At 44.4% G+C, this 26,102-nt stretch overlaps 3 protein-coding genes across 5 annotated transcripts; all 3 read left to right on the forward strand.

Annotated features, from left to right (window-relative positions):
- Positions 1 to 5,546: 5,546 nt before the first annotated feature.
- On the forward strand, positions 5,547 to 6,656 carry LOC147957179 (uncharacterized). The gene has a single exon (XM_087531604.1). It carries the CDS (start codon positions 5,547 to 5,549, stop codon positions 6,654 to 6,656), a length of 1,110 nt encoding a protein of 369 aa, XP_087387730.1.
- Positions 6,657 to 11,315: 4,659 nt separating this feature from the next.
- LOC147957180 (uncharacterized) lies at positions 11,316 to 13,244 on the forward strand. Its single transcript, XM_087537434.1, has one exon. The coding sequence runs from the start codon at positions 11,797 to 11,799 to the stop codon at positions 12,907 to 12,909; it is 1,113 nt and encodes a 370-aa protein (XP_087393560.1). The 5' UTR covers positions 11,316 to 11,796; the 3' UTR covers positions 12,910 to 13,244.
- Positions 13,245 to 17,451: 4,207 nt separating this feature from the next.
- LOC147957181 (putative F-box protein At5g55150) lies at positions 17,452 to 25,508 on the forward strand. 3 transcript variants are annotated; one of them, XM_087537431.1, is made up of 2 exons: positions 17,452 to 17,727; positions 24,582 to 25,508. In XM_087537431.1, the coding sequence occupies exons 1-2, from the start codon at positions 17,452 to 17,454 to the stop codon at positions 25,506 to 25,508; spliced, it is 1,203 nt and encodes a 400-aa protein (XP_087393557.1). The 3 variants fall into 3 exon arrangements, with proteins under 3 accessions (XP_087393557.1, XP_087393558.1, XP_087393559.1); XM_087537432.1 differs by having other exon boundaries at positions 17,476 to 17,731; positions 24,598 to 25,508; XM_087537433.1 differs by having other exon boundaries at positions 17,476 to 17,715.
- The last annotated feature ends 594 nt before the right edge of the window (positions 25,509 to 26,102 follow it).

Here is a 26,102-nt window from a genome sequence, read left to right on the forward strand (position 1 = left end):
TACTAACTATGGACCCGAAGGTCTAAGGTAAACTACTCACACTTCATCGGAGGGGCTATGGTATATATAGGAGGAAGAAGTACGTCGATGGAGCAAGGTGGGGCCGACGAGGGTGGAGGGCGCGCCCCCCTACCTCGTGCCCACCTCCTTTCTTTCTTGACGTGGGGTCCAAGTCTCCTGGATCATATTCGGTGAGAAAACCAATTTCCCGAAGGTTTCATTCCGTTTGGACTCCGTTTGATATTCCGTTTCTTCGAAACTCTGAAATAGGCAAAGAACAGCAATTCTGGGCTGGGCCTCCGGTTAATAGGTTAGTCCCAAAAATAATATAAAAGTGGAAAATAAAGCCCAATATTGTCCAAAACGGTAGATAATATAGCATGGAGCAAATCAAAAATTATATATACGTTGGAGACATATCACCGCCCCCTCCAGAACGGGCAGGAGCGTTGGTGTTGGTGTAGCCGCTCCCGCCTAGTCGTGCACCTGAGCCGCTGTCGCGGCCGCGCCCACCGCCGCTGCGGTTCCTCCCCTGGTGATCGCGCCCACGCCAGTACCGCGGCCACGCGAGGCGGCATTAGCTGAAGACTAGCGCACATTCATCCCATGGAGAAGATTGAGCCGTGCGTCAAAACTGAGAAGTTGGGTGTGCAGCTCCTGTACAGACACAGGTTCAACCCGCGCAGCAAGAGCCGGCACGACCGGGTTGTAGTCGAGGTCGAGGCCGGCCAGAACTTGAGAGAAGATCTCGCCTCTGGACATGGGGGCTCCGGGGCAGGCGATCTCATCTGTGAGCATCTTGATCTTGGCTAAGTATTCTGCCATAGACATGTTTCCCTTCTTGAGGTTTGTGAGCTCCATCAGTGTGTTGATCGCTTGCTTCGGTTTGAGCAGCAAACATGGCTTCGATCGCCGCCCACACCTCTGCCGATGTCTGCAGGGTAACCACCTGTGCAAGAATCTCGCGAGATAGAGAACCCATCAGAAAGCCCTGAACCTGCTGTTGCTGTGCATACCAGAGAACATGGGCGAAGTTGGCGATAGTGAGGGTTTCCGGTGGCACCTGGCTCGCCGGATCAAGGTGGTGGCCCATCTGTGCGCCCTTAATTTGGGGCAGCATGATGGCCTTCCACGTGAGGTAGTTGTTCCTCATCAGCTTCTCCTGGGGGGGTGATCCGAGGGACGTGGCAAAGGATGGGGTGGAAGAGGAGGAAGGGGTGAAGGTGGAGTTGGATGCAAGGGACGTTGCGAGAGCACTCATGGTGCTGGAGGTGGTGGAAGCGGTAGTCAAGGCGATAGGTTGAAGAACGGCTTGGCTAGATGCGATCTCTTTTGATGTTAGGAAGACGTCGCTCTGATACCATGTAAGATTATTGGGAAGCGTTAAACCCTTTGCTCGGGCGGCACTTATATTTATATGGGCAATGCCGTGGCTTACAATGAAGAAATGGTCGGTAGATCGAGATTACAGAAGGTCGGTAAGGAGTTGGCATAGAAGAAGAGATACACGTTTAAACAGAAGGAGTTCTCTCTCTATACAACTCTATACAAATATTACAACGTTTGCGTGTGTTGTGGGGGTGTGCATTTGTACCGGATGTTGTTGATCGATGCTTTGTATACAAAGCGGGACGAAAGCCTTTTTATTTTAGGTAAAAGATTCCAAGACCTAGATCTCAATTGGTAAGTTTATCCAGATCCTCAAATATTTGGGATATCATTTTGAGGTGCAACTTGACCCGGATAAGGATGATGTTTGGACTGAGACTCTAGGAATCTGTGGTAGCTCCTCATCAGAATCGACACTAAAGCCTGCTTTGAGCTAGTGATGTCTACGAGTGGGCTAAAGTTCTATATAAAAAAAACATGTGCACATCTTTGATGCAAAATTTTCATTTGGCTCGTGAGGAAATATGCCCTAGAGGAAATAATAAATATTATTATTTCTTTTCATGTTTTTCATTAAAGTTTATTTTTTATACTATAATTACAATGGTTCTCGAGTTTGTAATAACTACGAGGCTCAGACGGAAACACATGGGCATGTGTGAAATAATAAACAGTAAATATATTTCCTAATCTCGTCTCCAAGACTAACTCAAGTGTCGCATAATGGTACTATTTTCCTAATCATGGGCATAGTTAAAGTAACAAGAATGTCGGCAACTTTGAGGACACATTGTTCAAAGAACACATGTGTTGAACAAACCCAATCGATTGATATACTACGTGATCATATCGTCATTTAGTTATTAGTATAATGACATTGATGTTAATATACGCATAATTTCGTAGACCATGAGAGTATCACATACCTTCAAACCGGATGATGTACTCTGGGGTTTGTCAAGCATCAACTCTAATAGGGTGATCATAACGACAACTTTCAGATGCATGGAAAAAGTATGATAAGGGACTAGATAACTCGAGACCGGGATTTACCCCTACAGCGACTGAGAGATATTCTTAGAATCCTCTAGGTATGACTATATCGATCATCTTCTGGTCAAACACAATGTGACTTGTTCACAGGGATGCCGGAATGAAGGAAACAAAATGAAAACAAATCTGGTAACGAGGGTAACTGACATAGTGATCAAGTATTTATTCATAGGGGTGCTGATAAATCTCACCTCGAGTTTTGTAAAATATCGTGAAGCAAAGGGAATAGTACACTCGAATAACATGTTCACCAGATTAATCACAAACAACATTGAAGTTGGATTAAATCTGTCATGCACTGGTGGTGGCTAACAAAAACAATATTCATGAGGTATGTTGCATAACTAAAGGAGGATTTAAACAAGATTTGAAGTTGGATTAAAGGTACAGAACCGGAGTGGTTGCTGTTGTGTATTCAGTAGCTCAATGAGACACAAAGGATGTTGTTCCTCATGTTATTATGGCGTATATGGCACATCAGTAATGAACTTACCCATGACAAGTCAATCATCCCGGTTGAGGCCTCGAAAAAATTCCTATGCAGCCATGTGGAATCGTTGCTACTGATTAAACAACACCAGGGGTGGATGTGTTGAAGGGTAAACAAGCTATTATTTTTCCAGGCCAGGCAAGTCATAAGGGAGCTAGGATGGCGTAGGTGGATATTGTAAACTGGATTCCCCCACCATGTGGTGTTGCCAAGCTAAACATCGACGGATCCTTCAGCGGACGGAATGGCGGTCGCTGGAATGATACTCGGAGACCACAAAGGTACAGTAATTTATACGGCCTGCAGGTCGCTCTTGAACTGCTCGGGTGCACTTGAGTCTGAGCTTGCAGCGTGTGATGAGGGCCTACGACTGGCGTTACACTGGACTCAACTACCGCTTCAGGTGGAAACGGATTGCTCCGGAATCATCAAGTTGCTTAACTCTAGTCCTACAAATCGCTCTAGTAACATGTATCAGGTGACCGAGATCGCTGAGATGGTGAAGGAACGACCAGTACATTTCCGAAAAAATTGTAGATCACAAAATAATGTTGCTCATGCTATGGCAGCTCTAGGTCGTAGTCACCAACGCACTACTTGTTGGTTAGCAAACTCCCCAAAGGAGATTAGTATTATCATTTCAAACGATTGTAAGGCCCCGGTTGATTAAATGATATGCTTTCTCCCGCAAAAAAAAAAATTAGTCATGCACAAGTGGTGGGCTAACGAAAACAATATTTATGACATCGTTTAGGTATAAGATGGTTCTAACTTTGCCAAACACAATGGAAAGGACGCGACTGAGTACATGACAATGGCTGGGCTAGCCCACGCCCAAAGACTATACATTCGGTAAACCGAGGAGGCATTTCAGGAGACGAGGAGGAGCTGGCAATTTCCACATTCGGCATACTCAACCAATGGACGAGAAGGGTTCAGATTCTGGCTTTGCTCCGTGGCGAAGCATGGACATTGTGCTACCGTTTTTTTTTTCATTTCTAACAATTAATTATTGTGATAAAGACTATTTTTTTGTTGCAATGCACTAGCATTTTTGCAAGTGAATTAATTGAAGCTAAAATTCTTCTCAAGATTTCCTCACCGCGAAATGCTTGACCGTTCACGACTGCATATTTCTATCAGAAATTGATTCAATTTTGTAGTGGTCTTTTTTGGGGGTTTTCTTTTCTTTTGAGCAGACAGTGAAAAGTAAAAAAAAAAACAGACCACCACGGCCTGGCCCAGGAAGCTGTACAGCCAGCCCATATAACGCGTATCTCTGTATCTACCTTTTGGTCAGTCGCTCGAAGGAGTCATGGGGAGCCGAGGCGGCACCGAAGCCGGAGAAGATCGCCTCCGCCGCCGCCGCGTCGACACTGTCTCTTCTTCTTCTTCTTCTTCTTCTTCTTCTTCTTCCCTTGAGGTATCTACGCTCCCTAGGATGGTACTACCAACTTTTTGCCCCACCCCTCATTGTACCCTGGTTGGATTGCTCTCAGTCGAGAACCCTAGATCCATGACCCAACCAACTGACGCCATTGCTCATCCAAGTGGATATGGATGGGAAATCCAACATCTCCTTAATCCAATGGATCAATCCGTATAATTTTGCAATAATCTTTTTTTTCAGTTTTATTTTGGTAAAAAGTATGCTAGTGTTACACATTTCAGAGTGATGGAAATCATAGCTGCATATGGTTTTATTTTCTGGATTCATCTGAGTACTCGCTCATGCAAGTGGTTGTGGATGGGAAAATCCAATATCTCATTAACCAGGCGAATGTTGCTGATCTGAAACCCAATGGATTAACCCGTATAATTCTGGAATAATCTGTTTTTTAGGAAAAGAAACTATGCTAGTGTACACATTTCACGATGGAAATCATAGCTGTATATATATTTTTTTCCTCAATTCATCTGATGAGATTGCCCATCTCTTCGAATTAATTAATAATGTGTTCAGTACGGGAGAGTAGTTTAGACTGCTCCAGTCGAAGGATGGAGGCATTTTTGGATATGCTGTATCAGATTCAGACTAGCGGAGGATGTAAAAACCCGATCTCGCCAGTTTCTTAGTTTAGTGTGATTTTGCGCTTACAGCCAGTATCTCACGAACCATTCATGCACTAGGCGACTGTTGTTGATCTGAAACACAAGAGATTAATCTGTATACTTTGGCAATGTTTTGGTTTTTGTTCTCACGTAACAATAGAGCAACTAGATGTTGACAATTGCTGTTGTATTGGATTTTTTTTATTTCATCTGATGAGTCGCATTAAAGTGTTCAGGAGGAGAGAGTAGTTTAACATGCAAGGGGAGGCTCGATGCATTTTTTGATGTATGATGTGAATGTATGTTTATTTATGCCGCACCAGCACCAGCGCAGTCTGTAAATCAATGTCACTGGTTCATTGAATCACTAGTATTTTTCAACAATACAATTTCGTGTGTTCTCTTGTGCTTGCAGCTGGTATCTCTGGAACCATATTTGCACTAGACACATCAGCAACTTATCTCAGCCACTCCGTTCAAATTTTAATATCCAGTTCACTCTTCTAATTTTTATATTCATGATTTTGTGCAGAGAAGCTGCAACCTGCTCATGTTCTCCGCAATGTCCGGACCTCAAGGTTGGGCTGACCTCCCAGATGGCCTGCTTCAGTCTATTGTTGCTCTTTTGGGATCATTTGCTGACCTCCTTGCCTTCGCTGCCACCTGCCCCTCTTGGCGTGCTGCCTTCTCCTCCTATCCATGCAAATCGACGCTCTTGCCACCTCTCTTCCTCCAGCCTAATATCCCCGTGTGCTCTCCTCGCCCCCTCCCATTTAGCACCACCCTGGTACCTAAACGCCCATGCTACATCACCGACTTAGCCAACCAAGACAGGCACATGTGCTGTGAGATTCCCCTACTTGCTAATTTTATTTTCAGGATTGACCAACGGACTCCTCTGGAGAACTTCTATTTGAGGGGTGCTTCCTATGGCAATTTCATCTTGTCCAACAAACAATCATGCGTTGTTGTTGATGTCTTCACAGGTGTTAGTGTCTCGCCTCCACAACTGCCCGTCTATGAATACCCTCAGCTCTGCTATGGTGCCCTCACTTCTCCTCTAGCGTCACCCAACTCACATCTCATGCTCACCACTAGATCCCACCATTTCTTTTGGCGTGTTGGTAGCCACTCTTGGTCGGGACATCCTGCTCACAACAGAAAAATCAAGCAGCTATTGACCTTCAAAGATCAGGTATTTGGCATGGCTGAAGATCATAAGCTCTTTATCATGCACTTGGCACCCCAGATACGCATACAAGAAATAAGAGTTGCTTGGGAGGGAACCAGGACCAATGAATGCTTCAAGCAGTGGCTTGTGGTGTGTGGTGATATGCTTCTCATGGTCGGTTTCACGGTAGCTTTTCCATCATCAGGGAAAGACGTAAAAGCCTTTCGCCTTGACTTGTCGAGTGAGCCTGCAAAGTGGGTGAAGTTGGAGAAGCTTGAAAATTGTGCAATCTTCGTCAGCGTCGAGGAGAAAAGCCAGCCATTGTGTTGCATTAACCCGGAGAGATGGGGAGGGAGGAGCAACTGCATATACTGCTGTTACAATGGTTCTAATGGTTGTATCACATTGGAGTTCGGTGAGCCGGTGAAGCGAGATCCCTGCATAATATACGGTTTTGGTCTGATGCAACCTATGTGGGTTGTGCCCAGTATGTTCTCTTAGTGTCTATGATGGTTGATTGTCTTGATGCATGTCTGTTAGCGCTTGCTGTAGCAGCTTCTTTCTGTAAGAGTTTGTAAGATATTATGACTTTTGGTAGGTGTGGACCAGTAGGTTTTGGAACTTTGAAAAATGTTAGTTCTTGCCTCTTTTTTCAGCATGAATGAAACCGTCGCTTATCTTTAAGTGACCTTTATGTTTGCTCCATGTGCTTGTGTGCCTCCCACCTAGTACTACAGGAACTATTATTTCAGTGGAGCTGCACAATATTCATAATACAAAATCCTATGCATGGAAATGGAAGTTTTTTATCTAATGTGCATGATAACAAGGATATTTTTTTGGGGGGGGGGGGGGGGGGGGGGGGGGAATAGTTATATTTCCAGTGTTGTGTTCGGAACAAAACTGAGTGCTGTGGTCTGTCTTATTCTGGGAAAACAATGGCTTGGCTGCAATCAGAGTTGCTACTCTGGAAGTGGCATTAGAGTACTTCTGCTATGCTTGTTGTATATTCGTCAGGCTTTTCAGTTTCTTTGCTGGCGTCCTTACATTGGCCTGGAGCATTTTTAAATTGTGCATATTCAAAACAGTTTGTAACACAAGAAATGCATTTTGGTGCAACACCAATATGGACAAGGTATTCTCACAGATACATGAATGATATTGGCTCAAAAGGATAGCCAGATTTCATGCTCTGTGTCGCTAGATTCTTATGAACCAGTTGATTCTTGGATCTATTCTTGTTCTGTGAAAAATGGTACTAAAGTTAATAGCATCTTCATATGATGTTGCATATGTGGAAGACAGAGCACAACCATATCAAGCATATGTAGTGAGTACCCTTTGCCAAACCTGCATGGTAACACCCAGAGAGTACTATTAAACAGAGCTAGTTTCAAATAATAACTGTGGTAGCTTATGCCCTTCTGTGTGTGCCTTTTAAAACATTTTGCAAGACTGAAATCTGACATAAAAAAGATGCATGCATCACTTGACACAGAGGTTTAGGGCGACCTCATTTTTTGAAAAAATTACATGATAACTGACTGGAACCTGTTACTGTCATCCTGACTGAACTTTGGAATGGCTTCAACTGAACAAATCTTATACAGTTTCAGTCTCATGGTTGCATGTAGGCACCAAGATCCTGAAATAACGATTATTTTTCTGAAGATGAATCTGAGTATATTAGTAGAGTTTGATGTCAAAATTCGATTATTCGCTATAATTGGATCTAAAAATCTGGCTTGGGTTGATGATATGGCATCTGTTACAGTTATTCGTGATGCTTGTTGCTTTCTGCTATAGGAATGATGAAAGCTAGCTTTCATTTCTCTCTTCACTGCTCTCACTGCTCCCCTAGCATCTCCCAACTCACATCTCCTTTGTCACCTCTGCATGCCAGAATTTCTTTTGGCGTGTTGGTAGCCATTTTGGGTTGAGTTATTCTGCTCACATTGGACTATTGGAGTACTCAAGAAAGTAGTGGTCTTCGGCATTGATTATGATCAGGCTCTTTATCATGCACTTGGTACCCCAGATTCGCATAAAGAAAACATCAGTTGACTAGGAGGCAAGCACGACCAGTAACATAGATAGTAACATCACATATATCTAGATAAATAGATAATGTGGCAAGCAATAAATGAGAAAGAGAGTCATGTGATGAGTAACATCACACATATCAAGGCAAGATGAGTCTATAGCCTAATAAATAAAGTGTTGCATGTTACCACACATATGTTAGACTACCCACGGTGGGGGTAACATAGATAGTAACATCACATATATCTAGATAAAATAGATGATGTGGCAAACAATAAATGAAGAAAAAAAGGAGGGTGGTAACATAGCTAGTTACTAGTAGTATGAGTAACATCACACATATCAAGACAAGATGTGTCTATAGCCTAATAAATAAAGTGTTGCATCTGTTACCACACATATGTTACTCCCCACTATAGAGGTAGTAACATAGACATGTTACTACTCTATGTTACTACCCATTGTAGCTAGTCTTAGAGCAAGTATAATAGGTCCTACTCAGCAGGCTGTAAGCCGCTCCATGTCAGCAAAATCTCACGTGGATGAGAGAAATAAAGAAGAGAGAGGACAGCGGGGCTTCTGTTACAGCCCGGCTATAACGCCATACCCAAAGTACTGCATGCAAGGGGCGCTGCTTCCTCCCCTCCAATCAGGTGCAGTTTTCTCTCTCCCATGCATGCAACAGTAATCACTACAGCAAGTTTATTATATGAGACTTTTTTGTGAGGGCTATAAGTGACATGGCTTCTGTATAGAGCCGGCAGCGGGCTCTGCTATTAACCATGCTCTTACCCCTGCCTTGTGCGCGTGTGGTGATAAGCTTCTCCTGGTCGGTTGCCATCAATCTCTTGCATGTGGTGGTGGGGTTGGGCTAGTTTGGCGGCGTTGGACTGCGGGCTTGGCTCATGGTGGTGTCACGGCAGCGAGCCCCATCGTGCTCATGTTCGGTGCTTCGATGTAGCGGGTGACGCGAGGCGATTTTCCTGTCGGCGTGGGGCGGGTGTTCGTTGGGCATGGTTTGGCCGGCGATGCGTGCATCATGGCGTGGGGGTTGTAGAATAAATCCGATGTATATTGTTGATCATCCAAGGACCAAGCAATCACACGAATACGGCACGGAGATTTGTTAGCGAGATTCACCGATATGGCTACATCCTCGGGGCCTGACTATGGACGCTCCTCCCCATGACACCGCTCCTTTACCGCACCTGGTCGCTCTGGATGCCGGCACACGCCGCAGACTTCCCCCGCGTTCCTGTGCTATTATGTTGGCACAGGTTACATCGTGTGTCTACCCTCGCTATATATGAGAGGCCCAGGATACAAGTGTCCTATTAGGACACGACTCCATATCCTATCTAAACACAATACTACTCAGAGTCCAACTGCAACCTACCTTGCACACTATATTCGGCACAACTCCAACACAGGTACCCAGTGGCCGGTGTTGTAGATCTAGGGTTGGGGGTGGAAGCAGAAGCGGGCTGGAATGGTCCATAATGGTGTAGCCTACTACTCCGACGGCCCCTCTCTAGATAACCCAGTGACTATGTTGAGTGTAAATATCATCCTGCTTGTTTGAGGATTTCATCATCACTATGTATCGGTTCGGTTGTTTGTACATTCTTTTTATAAAGGGGGATGAAAGGCTGTTTTGAGAAACTGACAACCAATCTGATTTTTTATTCTGAGTGTAAGACCAACTATTTGATACCACACGAGCGGCTGGTTTCTCTCATGCCAGACCAAACTAGTACTCCCTCCGTTCTGATTTACTCGTCGTAGTTTTAGTTCAAATTTGAACTAAAACCACGACGAGTAAATCGGAACGGAGGAAGTAGTTGGTTGTGACATTTGCGCGAGTCTCCATGCAAAGTCTCAAGCTTTGATGGGACCTTACTTTCTATAGCATCTCTCATGACTTTTTTCTCGGCGGCAAAATTCAAACAACTGGGACGATGATCGTCCCAATCCTCTCTTGGGATATGTGAAGAGAGAATGCAAATTTCCACCTCTGAACTTGTGTTCCCAGCTGTGTACAGGGACCAAATAATTGCTACATGGAAACTGATTTCCTCCAAAATCAAGTCTAAATATCAGCTGGCAAAAAATAAAAAGAAAAATCCAAGTCTAAGGGAGCTAAAATCCCATGAATCAAGGGAGCCGTAAATATAAACTTTTTTTAATGCTAGCTGTAAATATAAACTGAGTACTAGCCTAGCCTAATATAAACTGGGTACTAGGCTCTGTTCCTTTTTGTGGAAAGGAGTCAGCATATATTTTTTTTAGGGGTGTTACCACGTTTTATATAGGAAAAAATGAGTCAGCAGGGACCGGGCCGAGCACAAAATGTTCAGTGGCGAGCAGAAGCCCATATCGGGCTGATATTAAAAAGGACAAGAAAAGAAAAAAAATCCCATATCGGGCCAGGTCGGAGAGAGATATAGCGCCGCTGGGGAAGCGAGCCGCGCGCGGCGACACCGCCGGAGAAGACACTAGCCGGCACCAGACTTCCAACGCCTTGTCATCTCCGACCGCCTGCATCCCATCCTGCTCTACAAGGTCTGGTTTGTTCCACCCCCCGCCCTCTCCCTTCTCCCTCTCTCCCTCACCTCATGAGTGGAACCCTAGTTTCCTTCAATCTCTCCTGTGCCTACCGCTGTACTGTACGTGCGTTGTGGTTCCTCCCAAGTGTCAGAACCCTATATAAATAGCTAGATTTGGTGGTTCTGAGGAGAGGATTACAACTGCCTAAGTCCCTGTAAGAATTTTAGCCCGTGTATCCATACCGCCACCTGTATTGGGCATCAACAGAGCTAGGACTGCATTTGTTCTATATTCGTGGCACCATTTTAGTATCATCTTCTTAAGATACAGATAGATGATGTCAACTGTCATGAACAGGTTTTAACTTCAGTGGAGCATTTGCAATAGAAGTTCATTTTCTGTTGCCTGATATAACTCTGCCGAGAATCAAATTCTTCATCTGTCCAAGTGTTTTAACAATGTTTTTACATGTAACTAGCTAGTAAGATGCCAAGTGTAACAATGTTTTTACATTTAACAAATCATATACATGATATAGTCTGAGTCGTCCGTGCAGAAATTATCTTGAGTTTGCAAGTGGACAGGGGGGTTAGAAGTTCAGAACTGCCTAAGTCGTTCAACTACACTAGAAGAATTTCAGCATATCCCCGTGTCGGTTATCGACAGGGCTAGAATGGCAGTTGTTCTATTCGGTGTATGCAGCAGGCAGAAGAAAAGGTAGTAACTTGCGGCACTGTTATTAACATCTTCTATATATTGATGAGTCTCATTATCATGTAGAAATCAGTTCATGTTGTCCTCATATAACACTGCAGAATCAACCGAATCAAATTCTTTGTCCGTGCAAGTGTTTAACAAAATTTTCTTACATGTTACTGTGTGAGTCATATACAAGATATGAAGGATATCTAAATGTGCTTATCCATTCTACTAGCATGCTACCTACAATTCCCATTTAGTCAACTCGTTTTGTTTCTAGCCTGTAATTTATTTATCAACTCATATTATCTCTAACCTTTCATATATTCTGTTTTGTAGAGAGTTTACCACGATGCAAAGCTCGAGCAAATTGTCTGGCCCCTTTGTCTCTACTCCCTCTGGTGTGTCGGGGCTCCAAGGTTGGACTGACCTTCCAGTTGACCTGTTGCATTCCATCATTCCTCTATTGGGATCATATGTCGAACTATCTGTGTTTGTTAGCACATGTCGTTCTTGGCGTGTTGCTTTCTCGTCATACCCATCCAAATCAACCTTATGCACGGTACTCCCGCCTCTCCTTGTCCAACCCAATCTCCTTGACCTATCTCGCCATCTCCCTTCTAGCAATGGTCGCCATGAGCTACGCAATTGTAAGCTCATCGATCTAGCCAAGCAGAACATATCCCATTGCTGCCAGATTCCTCGAAAGACTTTTGAGAACATGTGGTTTGTTGGCTCTTTCTATGGGCATCTCATCTGCTGCCTCAAAGGGAATTTTTTTATTGTTGATGTGTTCACTGGTGCCGAATTTTCACCTCCATCTCTTCCATTGAGTTGCGACTTTGACTTCTACTACTACGGCACTCTGACAGCGCGCCCTGCATCACCAAACTGCCATCTACTTGTCAGCACCCATCACTCCCTGTTTGATTGGCCCATTGGAAGTGACTCTTGGTCTCAACTCAACCTTCCCTATTCACGCATAGATCAGATTGTGGAATTCACCGGTCAGTTCATCGCACTGGATTGCCATTGGAGGATCCACATTCTGATGTTGGCTCCCCAGCTTGGCCTGGAGCAGATAACAACCAGCAGGTTTTTCGACGGCATGGCCAAATGCCCACAAAGCCGATGGCTAGTAGTATGTGGTGACATGCTTCTCATTGTTAGTGATTACGAGAGCTTGTTGTCATCTAAAGCACCAGTCCTATATAAACCATACCGTCTTGATATGTCGACCAGACCTGCAAAATTGGTGGAGGTGAAGAAGCTGGACAACTGGGCACTCTTTGTAGGGCGTGATTTCAGGAGCCCGTCGTTTTCTTGCTCGAGCCCGGAACAATGGGGAGGGTGGAGTAACCGGCTATACTACGCCCATAACTTTCAGCCTTTGACCATACATGGGTTGGGTGACGATGCAGAGGCCTTCTGGGTGTACCCAAGCATGTTCAGTTCCGATGGCTAGTACTCCCTCCGTCCGGAAATACTTGTCGGAGAAATGCATAAAAATGGATGTATCTAGAACTAAAATACGTCTAGATACATTCATTTCTCCGACAAGTATTTCCGGACGGAGGGAGTAATTTTCAGTGTGCAACTATATGTCTTGCTGCTCGACAAGCTTCTTCTGAAAAAACATCAAGGACGTCTGCAGCTTTGGATGGGTGATTTTCATGGTGGAAGGAGGGCCAAAGATCTTTGCTGTTAGTTCCATCCTTCTGTTTTCAGAACACTGTAGGAGACTTTTACTCAAGATTTTTCAGTTAGTTCGCCATTCCGTTTTCTGTTTAATCTTTACAATAGACGAATATGTAATACGTTTTGCATTAAGAAAAGTACCACGTTTTGCTTATTTGTGCTGGAATAGGTAGGTTTCTAGCCGCTTAGTTCATCATGCACGCAAGTGCTTAGACCTTAGAAAGAGGTGTGTGTTCCTTTTATCAGTTATTAGGTGTGCTGTTTAACTATTTGCTGGAACTGACAAGTTTCAAGTGTAGCTTTGCCTCAAGAGGGATAGTGGGGCCTTGTGAATTAATCAAGGGATCCCATTAGGCAGTGTATTGAAAAGGGATTCTTCTTCAGGTGCATGCTTTGGTTTCAGATTGTGTGCATCGAAATGGCCGCGTACTTGTAGTAGAAAAATGCACTCCTGAGAGCACATATGTATCTAATCAGATGCTTGGGCGGAGTATATTCATCGGGAATATTTTCTCTGATTGCTAAATGGATGAAATTCAAGTTCGCACCAGATTTTGCTTGGTCGTAATATAGGAAGGTGAAGAGCACCAAATATACTCCTGAGAACATCAGATGCGTACGCTCTTGTGTTGTTGATTGACAGCTCTTCCTCCTGTGTCCTGTATCTTCAGTTTCATCTTATGTTCAGAGAATAGCCTACATGAACATATGGCGTCGGCAGAGCTCCCGATGGAGAAAAAATGTTTTTCCTCACGAATGATCTTGGGACGATAGAATTTGTTTTTTGTACAAAAAAAATTAGTCCAACGAGAATTATGTTGCAGTATTAAAGCTGCAGTTTTCATCCCTCAAGCTTTGTTCCTAGTCGCCTACAGCTTTAGGAATCCCAAAAATTGCTCAGTTTAGTTATATGCAAGTCGCCTGAAAATTAATTTTGGGTCAGTCTATTTTTGAGCTGTTCATTTCTGCTTTAAGATTTGTGTATCTATTTTTTCTGGGATGGTCTGTGTGTTGTTTTGGGCTGTTTTTTTGACTGACCTCATATTTCGGTCAGTCAGTTTGTTAATGGGCCAAAGCCCATTACTGTGCGACATAGCCTTCCTCTCTTCCTCTTTGTTGTTTCTGTTTTTGTTCTGTTTTTATGCTTTTTATGCTTTTGTTTTTGCTTTCTTTATTATTTCTTTATTTTTATTTTACATTTATGGAATGTCAATAAGTATTTAATTATTTTTTTTAGTTTTTTATATAATTTATTTCTTCTGTAAGGGTAACACCAATACCACTAATTCATTACTTCTTAGTAACATCTTCTTTTGCAAAATTTCACTATTACGTGTCTATGCTTTCATATATAAAAAAACATAATTTTTGTTTAAATTATGTGCACATTTTGTTATTTTTATTGTTTTCACTTTATTTCTTCATAGTGGGTAATACTAATATCACTAATTCATTCCTTCTTAGAAGATATTTTTTAATTTTTGTGTGTTTAAGTATACATGCAAGTACTAATAATATGTGCGTATATTATCGTAGAATGTGAAAACTGCACTATTATATGCTTATTCTTGCATATTCCAAAATGTGCAATTTTAGTGTAAAGTTGTGTGCAAGTTTTGAAAGTTTTTTTGTTCTTCTTAAAGGTTCATTCCTTCTTAGAAAACTTCATTATCTTGTTTTTTATTTATATATTTTTTCCTTTGATAGGGTAATACAAACGCCACTAATTCATTCTTCCTTAGAAAAACTTTATTTTTGATTTTGTTTTACTTTTAGTTTTCATTTCATTTCATTTTCTTTTCTAATGGTAGTACGAGTGGCACTAACCCTTTACTTCTTAGAAAAGTTTGTTTTCTGAAACTTTCACTATTATATGTTTGTTTTTTTCAAAACTTGTGTGCAAAATTTTTCAATACTTGTTTTATTTTATTTTATTTTTTCTTAAAAGGGTAATAACAATTTCTTCTTAGGGAACTTTTTTTTGCGTAAATTCAACTCCTATATGCTTATTCTTGCATATTGTACAAAAGCACGGTTTTTGTGTAAATTGTGTGCTATGGTTTTTCATCATTTTGTGTCTTAACTAATTCTTTCTCCACTTGAAAATTTTCATTTGTTGTTTTCCTTTATTTTTGTTTTATTCATCAACGGGCTGTTGTAGGATAAACAACGATGAGTAGGCTGGGCCGCTGGGGTACCAATCACATGCATAATTTGTGATGGACCATGCTTGCATGAGATACACATCAATCACATGCAACAGTGGAGCCCTGGACTCCTCAATCCGGGGCGGCAAACAGTGCAGCCATCGGCACGTCAATCGGTAAAATATCTGGTGCACCGGAGCTGCACCGGTAGCACCACAAGTGCGGGTGCACCGGATATATTCCCCATGTCAATCACCTCGAGCGAGATTAAATATTTTTTTTGTGAAACTAGTGAGATTAATTCACATGCAATAGAGCAACGGGAATTATTTTTTACTGACCATAAATTGGTTTTCAATCGACTGATGTATAGCCTGTCCCATAATTGCTACATGGAGACCAAATATAAAGTGCAAAGAAAAAAAATCCAATTCCAAGTATACAACTCCCTCCGTCTCAAAAATAAGCGACTGAACTTTGTACCAAAATTAATACAAAGTTGAGTCACTTATTTTGAAACGGAGGGAGTACTTGTGTAAGCTCTGTTTTTTAAGAGCAGTGTTGTAGTCTCTCCGTGCTTGAAAAAAAAAGCAAATAAATTTGGTTTCAAGTCAAACAATGGAAATTTTGATAAAGTTTATGCAAAAGAATATCAAAAACTACAAGTGTTCATGTGCCTCATAAAAAATATTCGTGTGTTACAAAGATTTTTTTTAAAGAAAGAAAATAGAAAAAAGGACAAAAAGAAAAAAAAGAGAAAAAGAGATAAGCACTAAAAGAAAACTAGAATCAAAGTAACCCGGATAAATAAAACTTGGTCAAACTTCAAAAGTTGGATTTAGGAAAAACATAAATTACAATTAATTTGAATGTAGGGAGACCATTAAGTCTTCGTTTTTTAAGTTTTTTTTTGAGACATGAAGGAGACTTTAAGTGTGGGCCAACGTCTAGGACTTCAACTCGTTAGCATGGGCTGCCCAAGCACGACCCAGGGTTAGCCCACACCCAGATAAGCTAGAGGAGACGACACGAGAGCTTCTGGAAGCAGCAGCAGCAGAAGCAGAGACCAGTGTGAAAGCGTAAGGGAACGCGAGGTCTGCCGGAGCCACCACCTGCCGCCGGAGAAGACGCCGGCGTCCGTCAGCCAGCAGTAGCGCCGTCTTTGCCGTCCTCTACCTCCTGCCCCCCTGCAAGGCCTGCGCTCTCTCCCCTCCCCTCCCCTCCCTCCTCCCGCCTCCCTCTCTGGCCTAAGCCCTAGTTTCATTTCCCCTGAATTCTGAGTTCATCTTGGTTTCTGCCTGTAAATCCAGCCCTACCGCTTAGCACAGAACTCTGATTATCGTTACCAGGGTCACAAGATTTTGGGGCAAAATATACAGTAGGTGTGTACAGTTTAGTACCAAAACTCTGATTATTAATAGTGGTTTTCAGAGAAGAAGAAATTTGTGTATCTCGCATACCCAATCAAGAAAAAAAACTCTAATTAATACCTATAGAAGACTGGAATTTGATTTGGGCCGGTGTTTTGAGGAAAAATTAGTGTGTTTCACGTACCACAGAACGATCTTTAGATGGAGTGGGAAGATAGAATACATTAATATGTTGGTGTACCGGGCAGCTGCATATTTGCATTGCTATCACACATTTATAATCTCATGGTCTGAAGCTGCATAGGTGTATTGCAACCAAGTTTTAGCCTTTCAGGTGATGGTTTCCTGATGTTTTTTCAGGGGAAATTTATGTTTTTTTCTTGTTATTGTATTAATTTTTGAACATGAAATCCTACCGATGAGTTGGATGCTGACATGTTTTCTCTGTGAGCAAGGACCGTTACCACATGGTCAGTCATGGTCCCTTGGTGTTTTACACTTTTTTTGGAACCTTTTATTTTTGCTTCTCTTTTGTAGTTTCAACAGTTTTCCCTAATGAATCGAGGGCTTTCCTAATGAATCCCATAATATAAGGAAGAATCCACCCAAAACCAACCATTAAAATTACATATATTTTTACATGTGCATAACAAGTCTTGATACAGGGCATACATTAGACCCAAAGAACAACATATGTTTATCCATGGTTTTAACTTCTAACAGGCTATCTACGTTTTCACTTTTCATTTCGTCATTGTCTTGTCTTTCTAATTTGTTGCCCTTCAACTTGTTATGTTTTGCAGAGAGTTTGCCATAATGCAAAGCCCGAGCAAACTGCGTGCCGCCTCTGTGTCCACACAACCTGCTTCGTCCATGCTCCGTTGTTGGGCAGACCTCCCAGATGACCCGCTTCACACCATTCTTGCTTTGTCACGATCCTTCCGTGACATTCTTGCCTTTGCTGCAACATGCCGCTCTTGGCGTGCTGCATTCTGCTCATACCCATCCAAATATACCTTCTGCTCCAAATTCCCGCCTCTCCTCGTCCAACTGAATGCCAGTGTTCAAGCACTACCGGAATAACCCTATATGCCTACGGCCTTATCTATGCCGACGGCTTTTTGTCGGGGCCGTCGGCATAACTCGAGCTACGCAGACGGCCTGGGAAAAGCTGTCGGCATAGAGAAGCCGTCGGCATACCTCCATCTATGCCTACGGCAGCCGTAGGCATAGTTAGGCAGTCGGCATATATTGATCTATGCCTACGGTGGCCGTAGGCATAGTTAGGCTGTCGACATAGATGTGGCCCTGGTGGCCCAGGGACAAACGGCGGGCTGACGCCGTCAAATCTATGCCGACGGCCCTGACGGCGGCCGTCAGCATAGATATTATCTATATTTTTTTACTAGGAGCTGCCACGTGGCAGATCTATGCCGACGGCAAAGCCGTAGGCATAGTTTTCCATCTATGCCGTAGGCATAGCCCCGCCACGTGGCACCTCCTGGCAGCCCCTGGCCGAGAACTATGCCTACGGCATTGCCGTAGGCATAGATATTATTTGTTTTTATTTTAAATTATTTTTATTTTTTAAGTTAAATTTTGTTTAATTTAAATCTAACTTATCTAAACTTAAACATACACAAATTATACACCGATTTAGGGTAGAATTTTCCATAGATTATGAATATCCAGTTTGTTTTTGTTTTTGAGTATGTTAGAAATGTGGCCTCCTGTACTTTTGCATATAGGTCCTTCTGCTTTATTAAAATCATAAGTAATTGATACTTGGATTGATTTTGACGAAATTCATATGGTTTTTTATCAGAATCTTGAAAGGATTATGTGCTATACTATGTTTCAAATTTGAACAAACTTAAATCATGTTTGCTTCATCAGACTGTTTCAAGGATTGTGGTGGCGGGTGCAAAGGCAACTGGCTCAGGAGTGTGACCTTTCATGGACGCCAATGCCGTTGTCACTTGGAGGGAGGAAACGGCCATGTCGGGTTGACACGAAGGGAATCTTATGGTGGGTTTGTCCCACACCTTGTTCTTAAGTGTTCCTATGGGCCGACCTATCACAACCAGGTGAAAACGTCCATTGGTCAAAGATCGTCCGGTGAAAGTCAAAGGCGTAGATTTCCGGGTCAACTTGTCCAGGGTTCGACTGACCGGGGGCCTTGGGGGGGGGGACAATGCCACCAGAGCATCGCGCCGAGTCCTCATACATGTCGAAAGATGTGGTGCCATGTCTAAAGAGGCAATACGCGGCTCCGGTGTGAGGTTTGCCCTCATGAACGGCGATGCAATCGAAGTAATCCTTCTGCGGTTTTGGCGTTGCATGAATATTCCTGAACACTTGAAGCGAAATCAATTCATGAGATCTTTACACAGTGCAGACACATATGATATAATATGTGTGGCAATTTCTTATATTTTTGTAAGATGCAGGAGTATGTGAAAAAATCCCCCACCATGGATTGTTCTTCGCATGTCTACGAGTGTGGTCGGGGGCCTTTGGGGGCTAGCTATGCCATCAAATCTTGCGCCAGGTCCTCTTACATGTCTGGAAGTGTGCTGTCAGGTGCAAACAAACGACACGCGGCTCCGGAATGTGACCCCCTTCACGGAAGGCGCTGCCGCCGACACTTGCAGGGGGGGAATGGCCGCATCGAGTCGACACGAGGGGGGTCCGCTGGTGTGTTGGGCCCAGACCTTGTTTTGAAATGTTCCTATGGGCTGACCTATCACAACCAGGTGGAAAAGTACGTTGGTCAAAGGCGGTTCGGTGAAAGTCAAAGGCCTAGATCTTCGGGTCAACCGGGCTAGGATTAGGTCGGTCGGGGGCCTTGGGGGTATCAATGGTACCCAAACTTGCATTGTGTCTTAATATATGTATACAAGTGCGATGGAGGGTTGAAATAGCCAATGGAGGAACGGGCAACGCATTTCATTCACAAACCAGACACGTTCTCTCTCGATAGATAGATACTAACTCGAAGATGCTGCAGTTTACAAGCGGCCTCCGGTCAGGCTTTTGCGAAACGCGCTCAAACTTTTACCACACCCTACAAGGGGCATATGAAGACACTGTGCCCGGTCCCGGGGATTTCCGGCATCGTATGATTTTCCACAGATTTTTACGGCTTGATCTGGCATGCCACCAAGGTACATTCGCCCCCAGTTGTGGGGCTCCTCCTTCTTTGGTTGCACTAGGCCTATGCATGCTGCAAAGACATCATATATGATTTTACAAACCACTTCTGGACATCATTTCAGGTGGCCGTCGTGCAGATCTGCAATTCCCCGCATTGAAACCCTACGGATGCAGTAAATTTCTCAAATAATCCAGGCGGGCCCGAAAAATGCCATGTCCTGGCACGTGTCATAAAATGGCCCCTTTGAGAGCATGAGAATTTTTGAGGTCAACGGAGCAACAGGCAGCGCAGTTCCTTCACAAACCGAAACATTCTCTCTCTATAGCAAGATACTAACTCGAAGATGGTGTAGTTTACAAGTGGCCGCCGGTCAGACTTCTGCGAAACGCGCTCAAATTTTACCACACCTTACAAGGGCCATATGACGACACCGTGCCAGGTCCCTAGGATTTCCGACATCGTATGATTTTTCGTGGATTTTTACGGCTAGATCTAATATTCCAGGCGTGCCCGAAAAATGTCTCAAATATTCCAGGCGTGCCCGAAAAATGCCATGTCCTGGCACGTTTCATGAAATGGCCCCCTTTGAGAGCATGAAAATTTTTGAGGTCAACGGAGCAACGGGCAGCGCAGTTCCTTCACAAACCGAAACATTATCTCTCTATAGCAAGATACTAACCCAAAGATGGTGCGGTTTACAAGTGGCCGCCGGTCAGACTTCTGCGAAACACGCTCAAATTTTTACCACACCTTACAAGGGCCATATGACGACACCGTGCCAGGTCCCGAGGATTTCCGGCATCGTATGATTTTCCGTGGATTTTTACGGCTAGATCCGACATGCCGCCGAGGTACATTCGCCCCCCAATGGTATGGCTCCTCCTCCTTTCGTTGCACTAGGCCTACGCATACTGCAAAGACATCATATATGATTTACAAACCACTTATTGACATCATTTCAGGTGGCCGCCGTGCAGATCTGCATTTTTCCACATTGAAGCCCTACAGATGCAGTAAATGTCTCAAATATTCCAGGCGGTCCCAAAAAATGCCATGCCCGGGAACGTGTCATGAAATGCCCCCCTTTGAGAGCACGAGAAGTTTCGAGGTCAACGGAGCAATGGGCAACACACTTCCTTCATAAACCGGACACGTTCCCTCTCGATAGCCAGATACTAACTCGAAGATGGTGCAGTTTACAAGTGGCTGGATCCGGCATGCCGCTGTGATCCTCCTCTCCCCTCACAGATCGCCGGCAGCCGGGTCCGCCGGACCTCGTCCTGCCGCGTCCATCCATGCGTCAGGATCCGCTCCTTCCGTCCACCCACAACCCTACCTCGTGGCTAGGATTTCGATGGCCTCCACCTCTAGCGCTGCTCCGATGGCGGCGAGGCCAGAGGACGCCAGACCCTTCACCGGCGTGGACGCGGTTAGCACTTGCCCTCCTTCAGCGGTCCAAGAGAGTAAAAAAATTTAGAAGAAAAACAAAAGGGAGAACACAATTGCATGAGCTTGATTCCTATTGGTGGAAACGATTGTGCCACGGATCGATGACGTGGCGCATATCCATCCATCTAGCTCTCCACCCCACATCCATCCAGCCATCCATCCATCTAGAGAAAAGGACAAAAAAAAGCCCACGAGATAGAGCCCACCCAACTCCACCGAACGCCTCCTCCCCCTCTCTGTCTCGCGACCTCGCTCCTCGCTCCTCTCTCTCCCACGAACCCCTCTCCCTCGCCGCCGCCACCACCCACGCCGGCCTATTCCGGTGAGCTCCGGCGACGGGAAGCACTCCCCCGAGCTCCCCAAGCTCCACGCCTCCTTCCCCTCCGTCCAGAATCAGCGCTCCCGCCCTCCATCGTCCCCCGTGCTAGCTAGGGTTTCGGCCGCCACCTCACCTCCGGCGACGGCGAGGCCAGCGGGCGGCGGGTCAGGCACCGGCGAGCTCCCGAGCCCCTCTCTCTCTCTCGATCCAAGCCCCTCTCTCTCGATCCCGAGCCCCTATCTCTCGATCCCGAGCCCCTATCTCTCGATCCCCTTCTCTCTTTTGTCGCCTCACATCGCCGCCTCGGTCGCCGGCCGATTCCAGCCTACTCCGGCGAGCTCTGTCGCTGAGCTAGCTACCCAGGGCTCCCCGTTGAGCCGCTCTACCTCCTCCACTCATTCGATTCGCTTCTCCCTGCCGCCCGTGGTCGCCCCCATCGGTTCTCCCTCTTTAGGGTTTCGGTGGTGGGGAGAGGTTTGTCGTCGGCGTGCTCTTGCTCGTGGATCTAGTCGCCTGCGCCACCTCCCATGCCTCCTTGTGCACCAGCGCCTCCTGGGTTTTGCCTGTGGTGCTACTGCCCCAGATCCGTCAGCGTCGACTACCTTATCGCCTGCCACCGTGCGACGGCGGTGATTTGGCCACACCGCAACCATGGTGGTGGCGTTGCTTATGGTAAGCTCCTCAATCCCTCTGCTCCCCTGCTCGTACTACTCTCTTCGGGCATGTCATGGTCGATTTGATGCTGCTCCACGTGTCCTGTTAGTGCTTGGTGAAGGTTGGCTCACCTATTATTAGCTCAATTGATTACTGTGCTATCTTTATGGATTTGGCAATGTGGACTTTGGTCTACTTATGCTCCTGCTGCTTTACATGTTCATATTCTAGTTCTAGTTCATGTCTATGGACAGATTACAAGAAATTCTATGCTACTGTTGGTCTATCACTGCAATTATCTTGGTCTTATAGATGTTATTGTTCCTGTCCTATAGCACATGCTAGTTTCTTTATTAGTTGGCTGCTGGTTCTATTTATTCATATGTACAAGTGCTACTGTTTCTTTGTTATCTTATAAAGGATATAGTCCTTCATTTGTATATAGCTGTAACTTTCTTATTGATCAACATATACTGATTCATCTCTTTACTGCAATTACTCTGTGTTGTTCATGATTTGCTCCTGTAGTGGTATAAAATTATAGTTTCTCTTTCAAGCTGGTATGTGTGTTTGATATATACTAGTCTTTATCTAAATACCATGTATTGGTATTTCTTGTATGGTTTAGTACATCATCTACTGGTGGTTTAGTTGTATATTGTACAGGATATAGTCCTCATGGTTGCATGTAGTGTTAACTCTTTCTTTGCTTTAGCTATTTCAGATGTTTCAGATGATTTTGATGCATGCTTATACTCCTATCTATACCAGGTCCATGTGTTGTGCTTGTGTACCTATATACAGAATAGTACCCATGTGTAAGTGGGTGTATGTGTTCTGCACTTCTGCTTACGGCAGATGTTTAGTAAATGTGCTATCAATGGCCTATTTATTCTTGCAGGTTATGGACTGTATCTTTCCTTGCCAATTCCCTCTCTTAAATCTGATTTGAACAGATGCTACACTGGTCTCTTCACTTTCTTTCTCTCTCTCATACTCTCACTGATAAGAACAGGTGCTCCTTAATCTTGCCATGCCAATGATGGTGTCCTGAGGCTCTCACCATTACTTAACAGCAGATGCTGCACTACTTGATCCAATGATGCAATAGTCCTAGCACTACTAGGTTGCCTGAGGACAATCCCTACTTCAAACCCTACCTCTGGGTTAGTTGGTTAGTAGTGGGTTAGTTGGATTTCATCTGAAAACTAACCCAAGCTTAATCGAGGGATCCCCTAATCATGGAGTTAGTGCTAATTTGAGTTGATCTTTGGGTTTAGCTTTGATCTATACTTTGCTGGCTTTACTTCTCTATTGGGTTATTCTTTACTACCAATTGAACCTATTCCTTTTGGCCTTGCTGGTTACTGTTCCATTGGCTCCATTTATGCAGTGTTGGCTCTCTTCTAATGTTTCTTTTATCAACTTAATCTGATTGGGGTTTGACTAATGTTTCCAAACTCCTAAGTGCTAGCTCCTAGAGCAAAGGCATTTCCATAAGGGGAATGCTACATTTTAACCTGAATCAAGTTTTTCCTATTTGTTGTTTCTTGTTTTGCAGGTTGATGAACTAGAAGAAAGAAGCAGAAGATGAAGTAGATAGTTTAGTATAGGTTTAGTTTAGGACTTTTCCTTTCTTCTTTTATTTCCTTTTCCTCTAAGTGTAATTCCTGAATGCTTGTAGTTGACATTCATATTAATAAAGTCTATTGTTTATTATTCAGGCCAAATAATTGCAATGCTTCATTTATTATGAATATAGTTTCTTTTATTCAGTTTTTGCAATATCACTTGTCTTATTTATTATAAATATAGACTTTTTATGCCTACAGCAAAGCCGTAGGCATAGCTGAAAATCTATGCCGACGGCTTTGCCGTAGGCATAGCCCTGCTGCCAGGAGGAACCAGGAGATGACACATGGCATAGATATGCCTACGGCAAAGCCGTCGGCATAGATTCATCTATGCCTACGGCTTTGCTGTAGGCATAGCCCTGCCACCAGGAGTACCAGGGGTTGCCACGTGGCAGAGGTATGCCGACGGCATTGCCGTCGGCATATCTCTGCGACGTGGCATTGCGTGATTCGTCAGCGCTTTTGACGGCGCCGTCCGTTGCCGTCAGACGAAAAACACTGCCGACGGCTATACTATGCCGACGGCTGACGTCAGGCCGTCGGCATAGGCCCCTATGCCGACGGCTATACTATGCCGACGGTCTGACAAGACTACGCTGACGATATCTACGCCGACGGGCCTATGCCGACGGCAACCGTAGGCATAGATCTATGCCGACGGCTTAGGGGCCTATGCCGACAGCCCGTGGCCGTAGGCATAGACCGCGAGTCCGGTAGTGAAGCTGCCGACCTCTCTTCTAACAATGGTCGTCAAGACCTGCACACATGCAAAGTCATTGATCCGACCAACAAGAACGTCCCCCTTCGCTGCCAGATTCCTCGAGAAATTTATCAGGAGATGCATTTTGCTGGCACTTCCTATGGTCAACTAATTTTTTGTCGTGGTGGACATTGTCTTGTTGTTGATGTATTCAGCGGTGCGAAGGTTTCACCTCCACGTCTCCCATTCAACGGCGAATTTGAGAGGGAGATCTACTTCAGTGGCACCCTGACAGCTCCCCTTGCATCATCCAACTCACACCTCCTTGTCAGCACTACAACATCTTTGTTTGACTGGCCGGTCAGAAGTGACTTTTGGTCTGAACTCCAACTTTCTCATGCATGGATAGAACAGATTGTGGAATTCAATGGTCAGTTCATCGCAATGGATGATTGCTATGAGATATACACTTTGCAGCTGTCGCCCCAACTTGGTCTGCAGAAGATAACAACTGAGTTTGTCAGCGACCTGACCCCAAGCTCGTATGAGAAACCTTGGATGGTGGTCTGTGGTGACATGCTTATGATGGTTTTCTGTTTTAGCACATATGTTTCAGGCCGGACAGTATTTGTAATACACCACCTTGACATGTCAACCAAACCTGCAAAATGGGTGGAGGTAAAGCAGCTGGACAATTGGTCACTATTTGTTGGGGGTGATGTGAGGAGCCGGCCATTTTCTTGCTTGAGCCCAGAACGTTGGGGAGGAAGAAGCAAGTCGCTGTACTATGCGGGCCTTCGCTCTTTTATTGTGCATGGGGTGGGCGATGAGGAAGATCCAACTGCCAGTCCTATGATGGAATACAATAGAAGCTGGTGCCCCAATCTGCAACCCCTCTGGGTGTATCCGAGCATATTCTACTCAGATGGCCAGTGATCATCGCGTGCAACTATGGCTTGCTGCTCTACAAGACTACAAGCTCTGAAAAAAAATTCCCCTTGCAGCACAGAGCATGGATTTTTGCAAGTTGGATAAGACACAGGAGATGCCATGTAGCATTAGCACTTGCCAAATTTTACTTTGTTGTAAGAGAAGTGTAAAGCACAGAAAGATGTACTTAATAATCAGCTTTGCTTGCACACCAATTTACTTTGTTACCAGAAAGCATCAGATTCGCCTGCATACATCTGTTGTTGTGGTAATTCTTCTTTGACATATTGCAGTTTTGCTGAATCACAGTTGGGTCCAGAACATGCTCGGACTCTTCAGAGTCAGTCTAATTTTGCAGCACGGAAGAGGAAGCCGCCGCGGCGACACCGCCGGAGAAGGACTCATGAGAAGCACCGCCCGCCGCATCGCCGTCAATCTCCAAGGCAGGCTCTCTCTCCCTCCACCCTGGTAAGGTTTCACCTGTTCTCTTGGTTCATCTTGCACGTAACTGCCTCCTGCTTAGTACACTAGATGCATCCATATCTAGACAAATCTAAAACAACTGGGATAGAGATAGTACTTTGTTACGGCTAGATTAGA

This window comes from Triticum urartu, chromosome 7A (genome assembly GCF_056163025.1).
Source record: "Triticum urartu cultivar PI428250 chromosome 7A, HENAU_Tu73, whole genome shotgun sequence".
Taxonomy (NCBI): Eukaryota; Viridiplantae; Streptophyta; class Magnoliopsida; order Poales; family Poaceae; genus Triticum; species Triticum urartu.

Bases quoted from the DNA above. Each gene is read 5' to 3' on its own strand.
- LOC147957179 (XM_087531604.1), top strand. From the start codon at position 5,547: ATGTCCGGACCTCAAGGTTGGGCTGACCTCCCAGATGGCCTGCTTCAG.
- LOC147957180 (XM_087537434.1), top strand. From the start codon at position 11,797: ATGCAAAGCTCGAGCAAATTGTCTGGCCCCTTTGTCTCTACTCCCTCT.
- LOC147957181 (XM_087537431.1), top strand. From the start codon at position 17,452: ATGTTTTGCAGAGAGTTTGCCATAATGCAAAGCCCGAGCAAACTGCGT. The intron at 17,728-24,581 runs GCACTACCGGAA...ATAGACCGCGAG, and splicing joins AACTGAATGCCAGTGTTCAA to TCCGGTAGTGAAGCTGCCGA.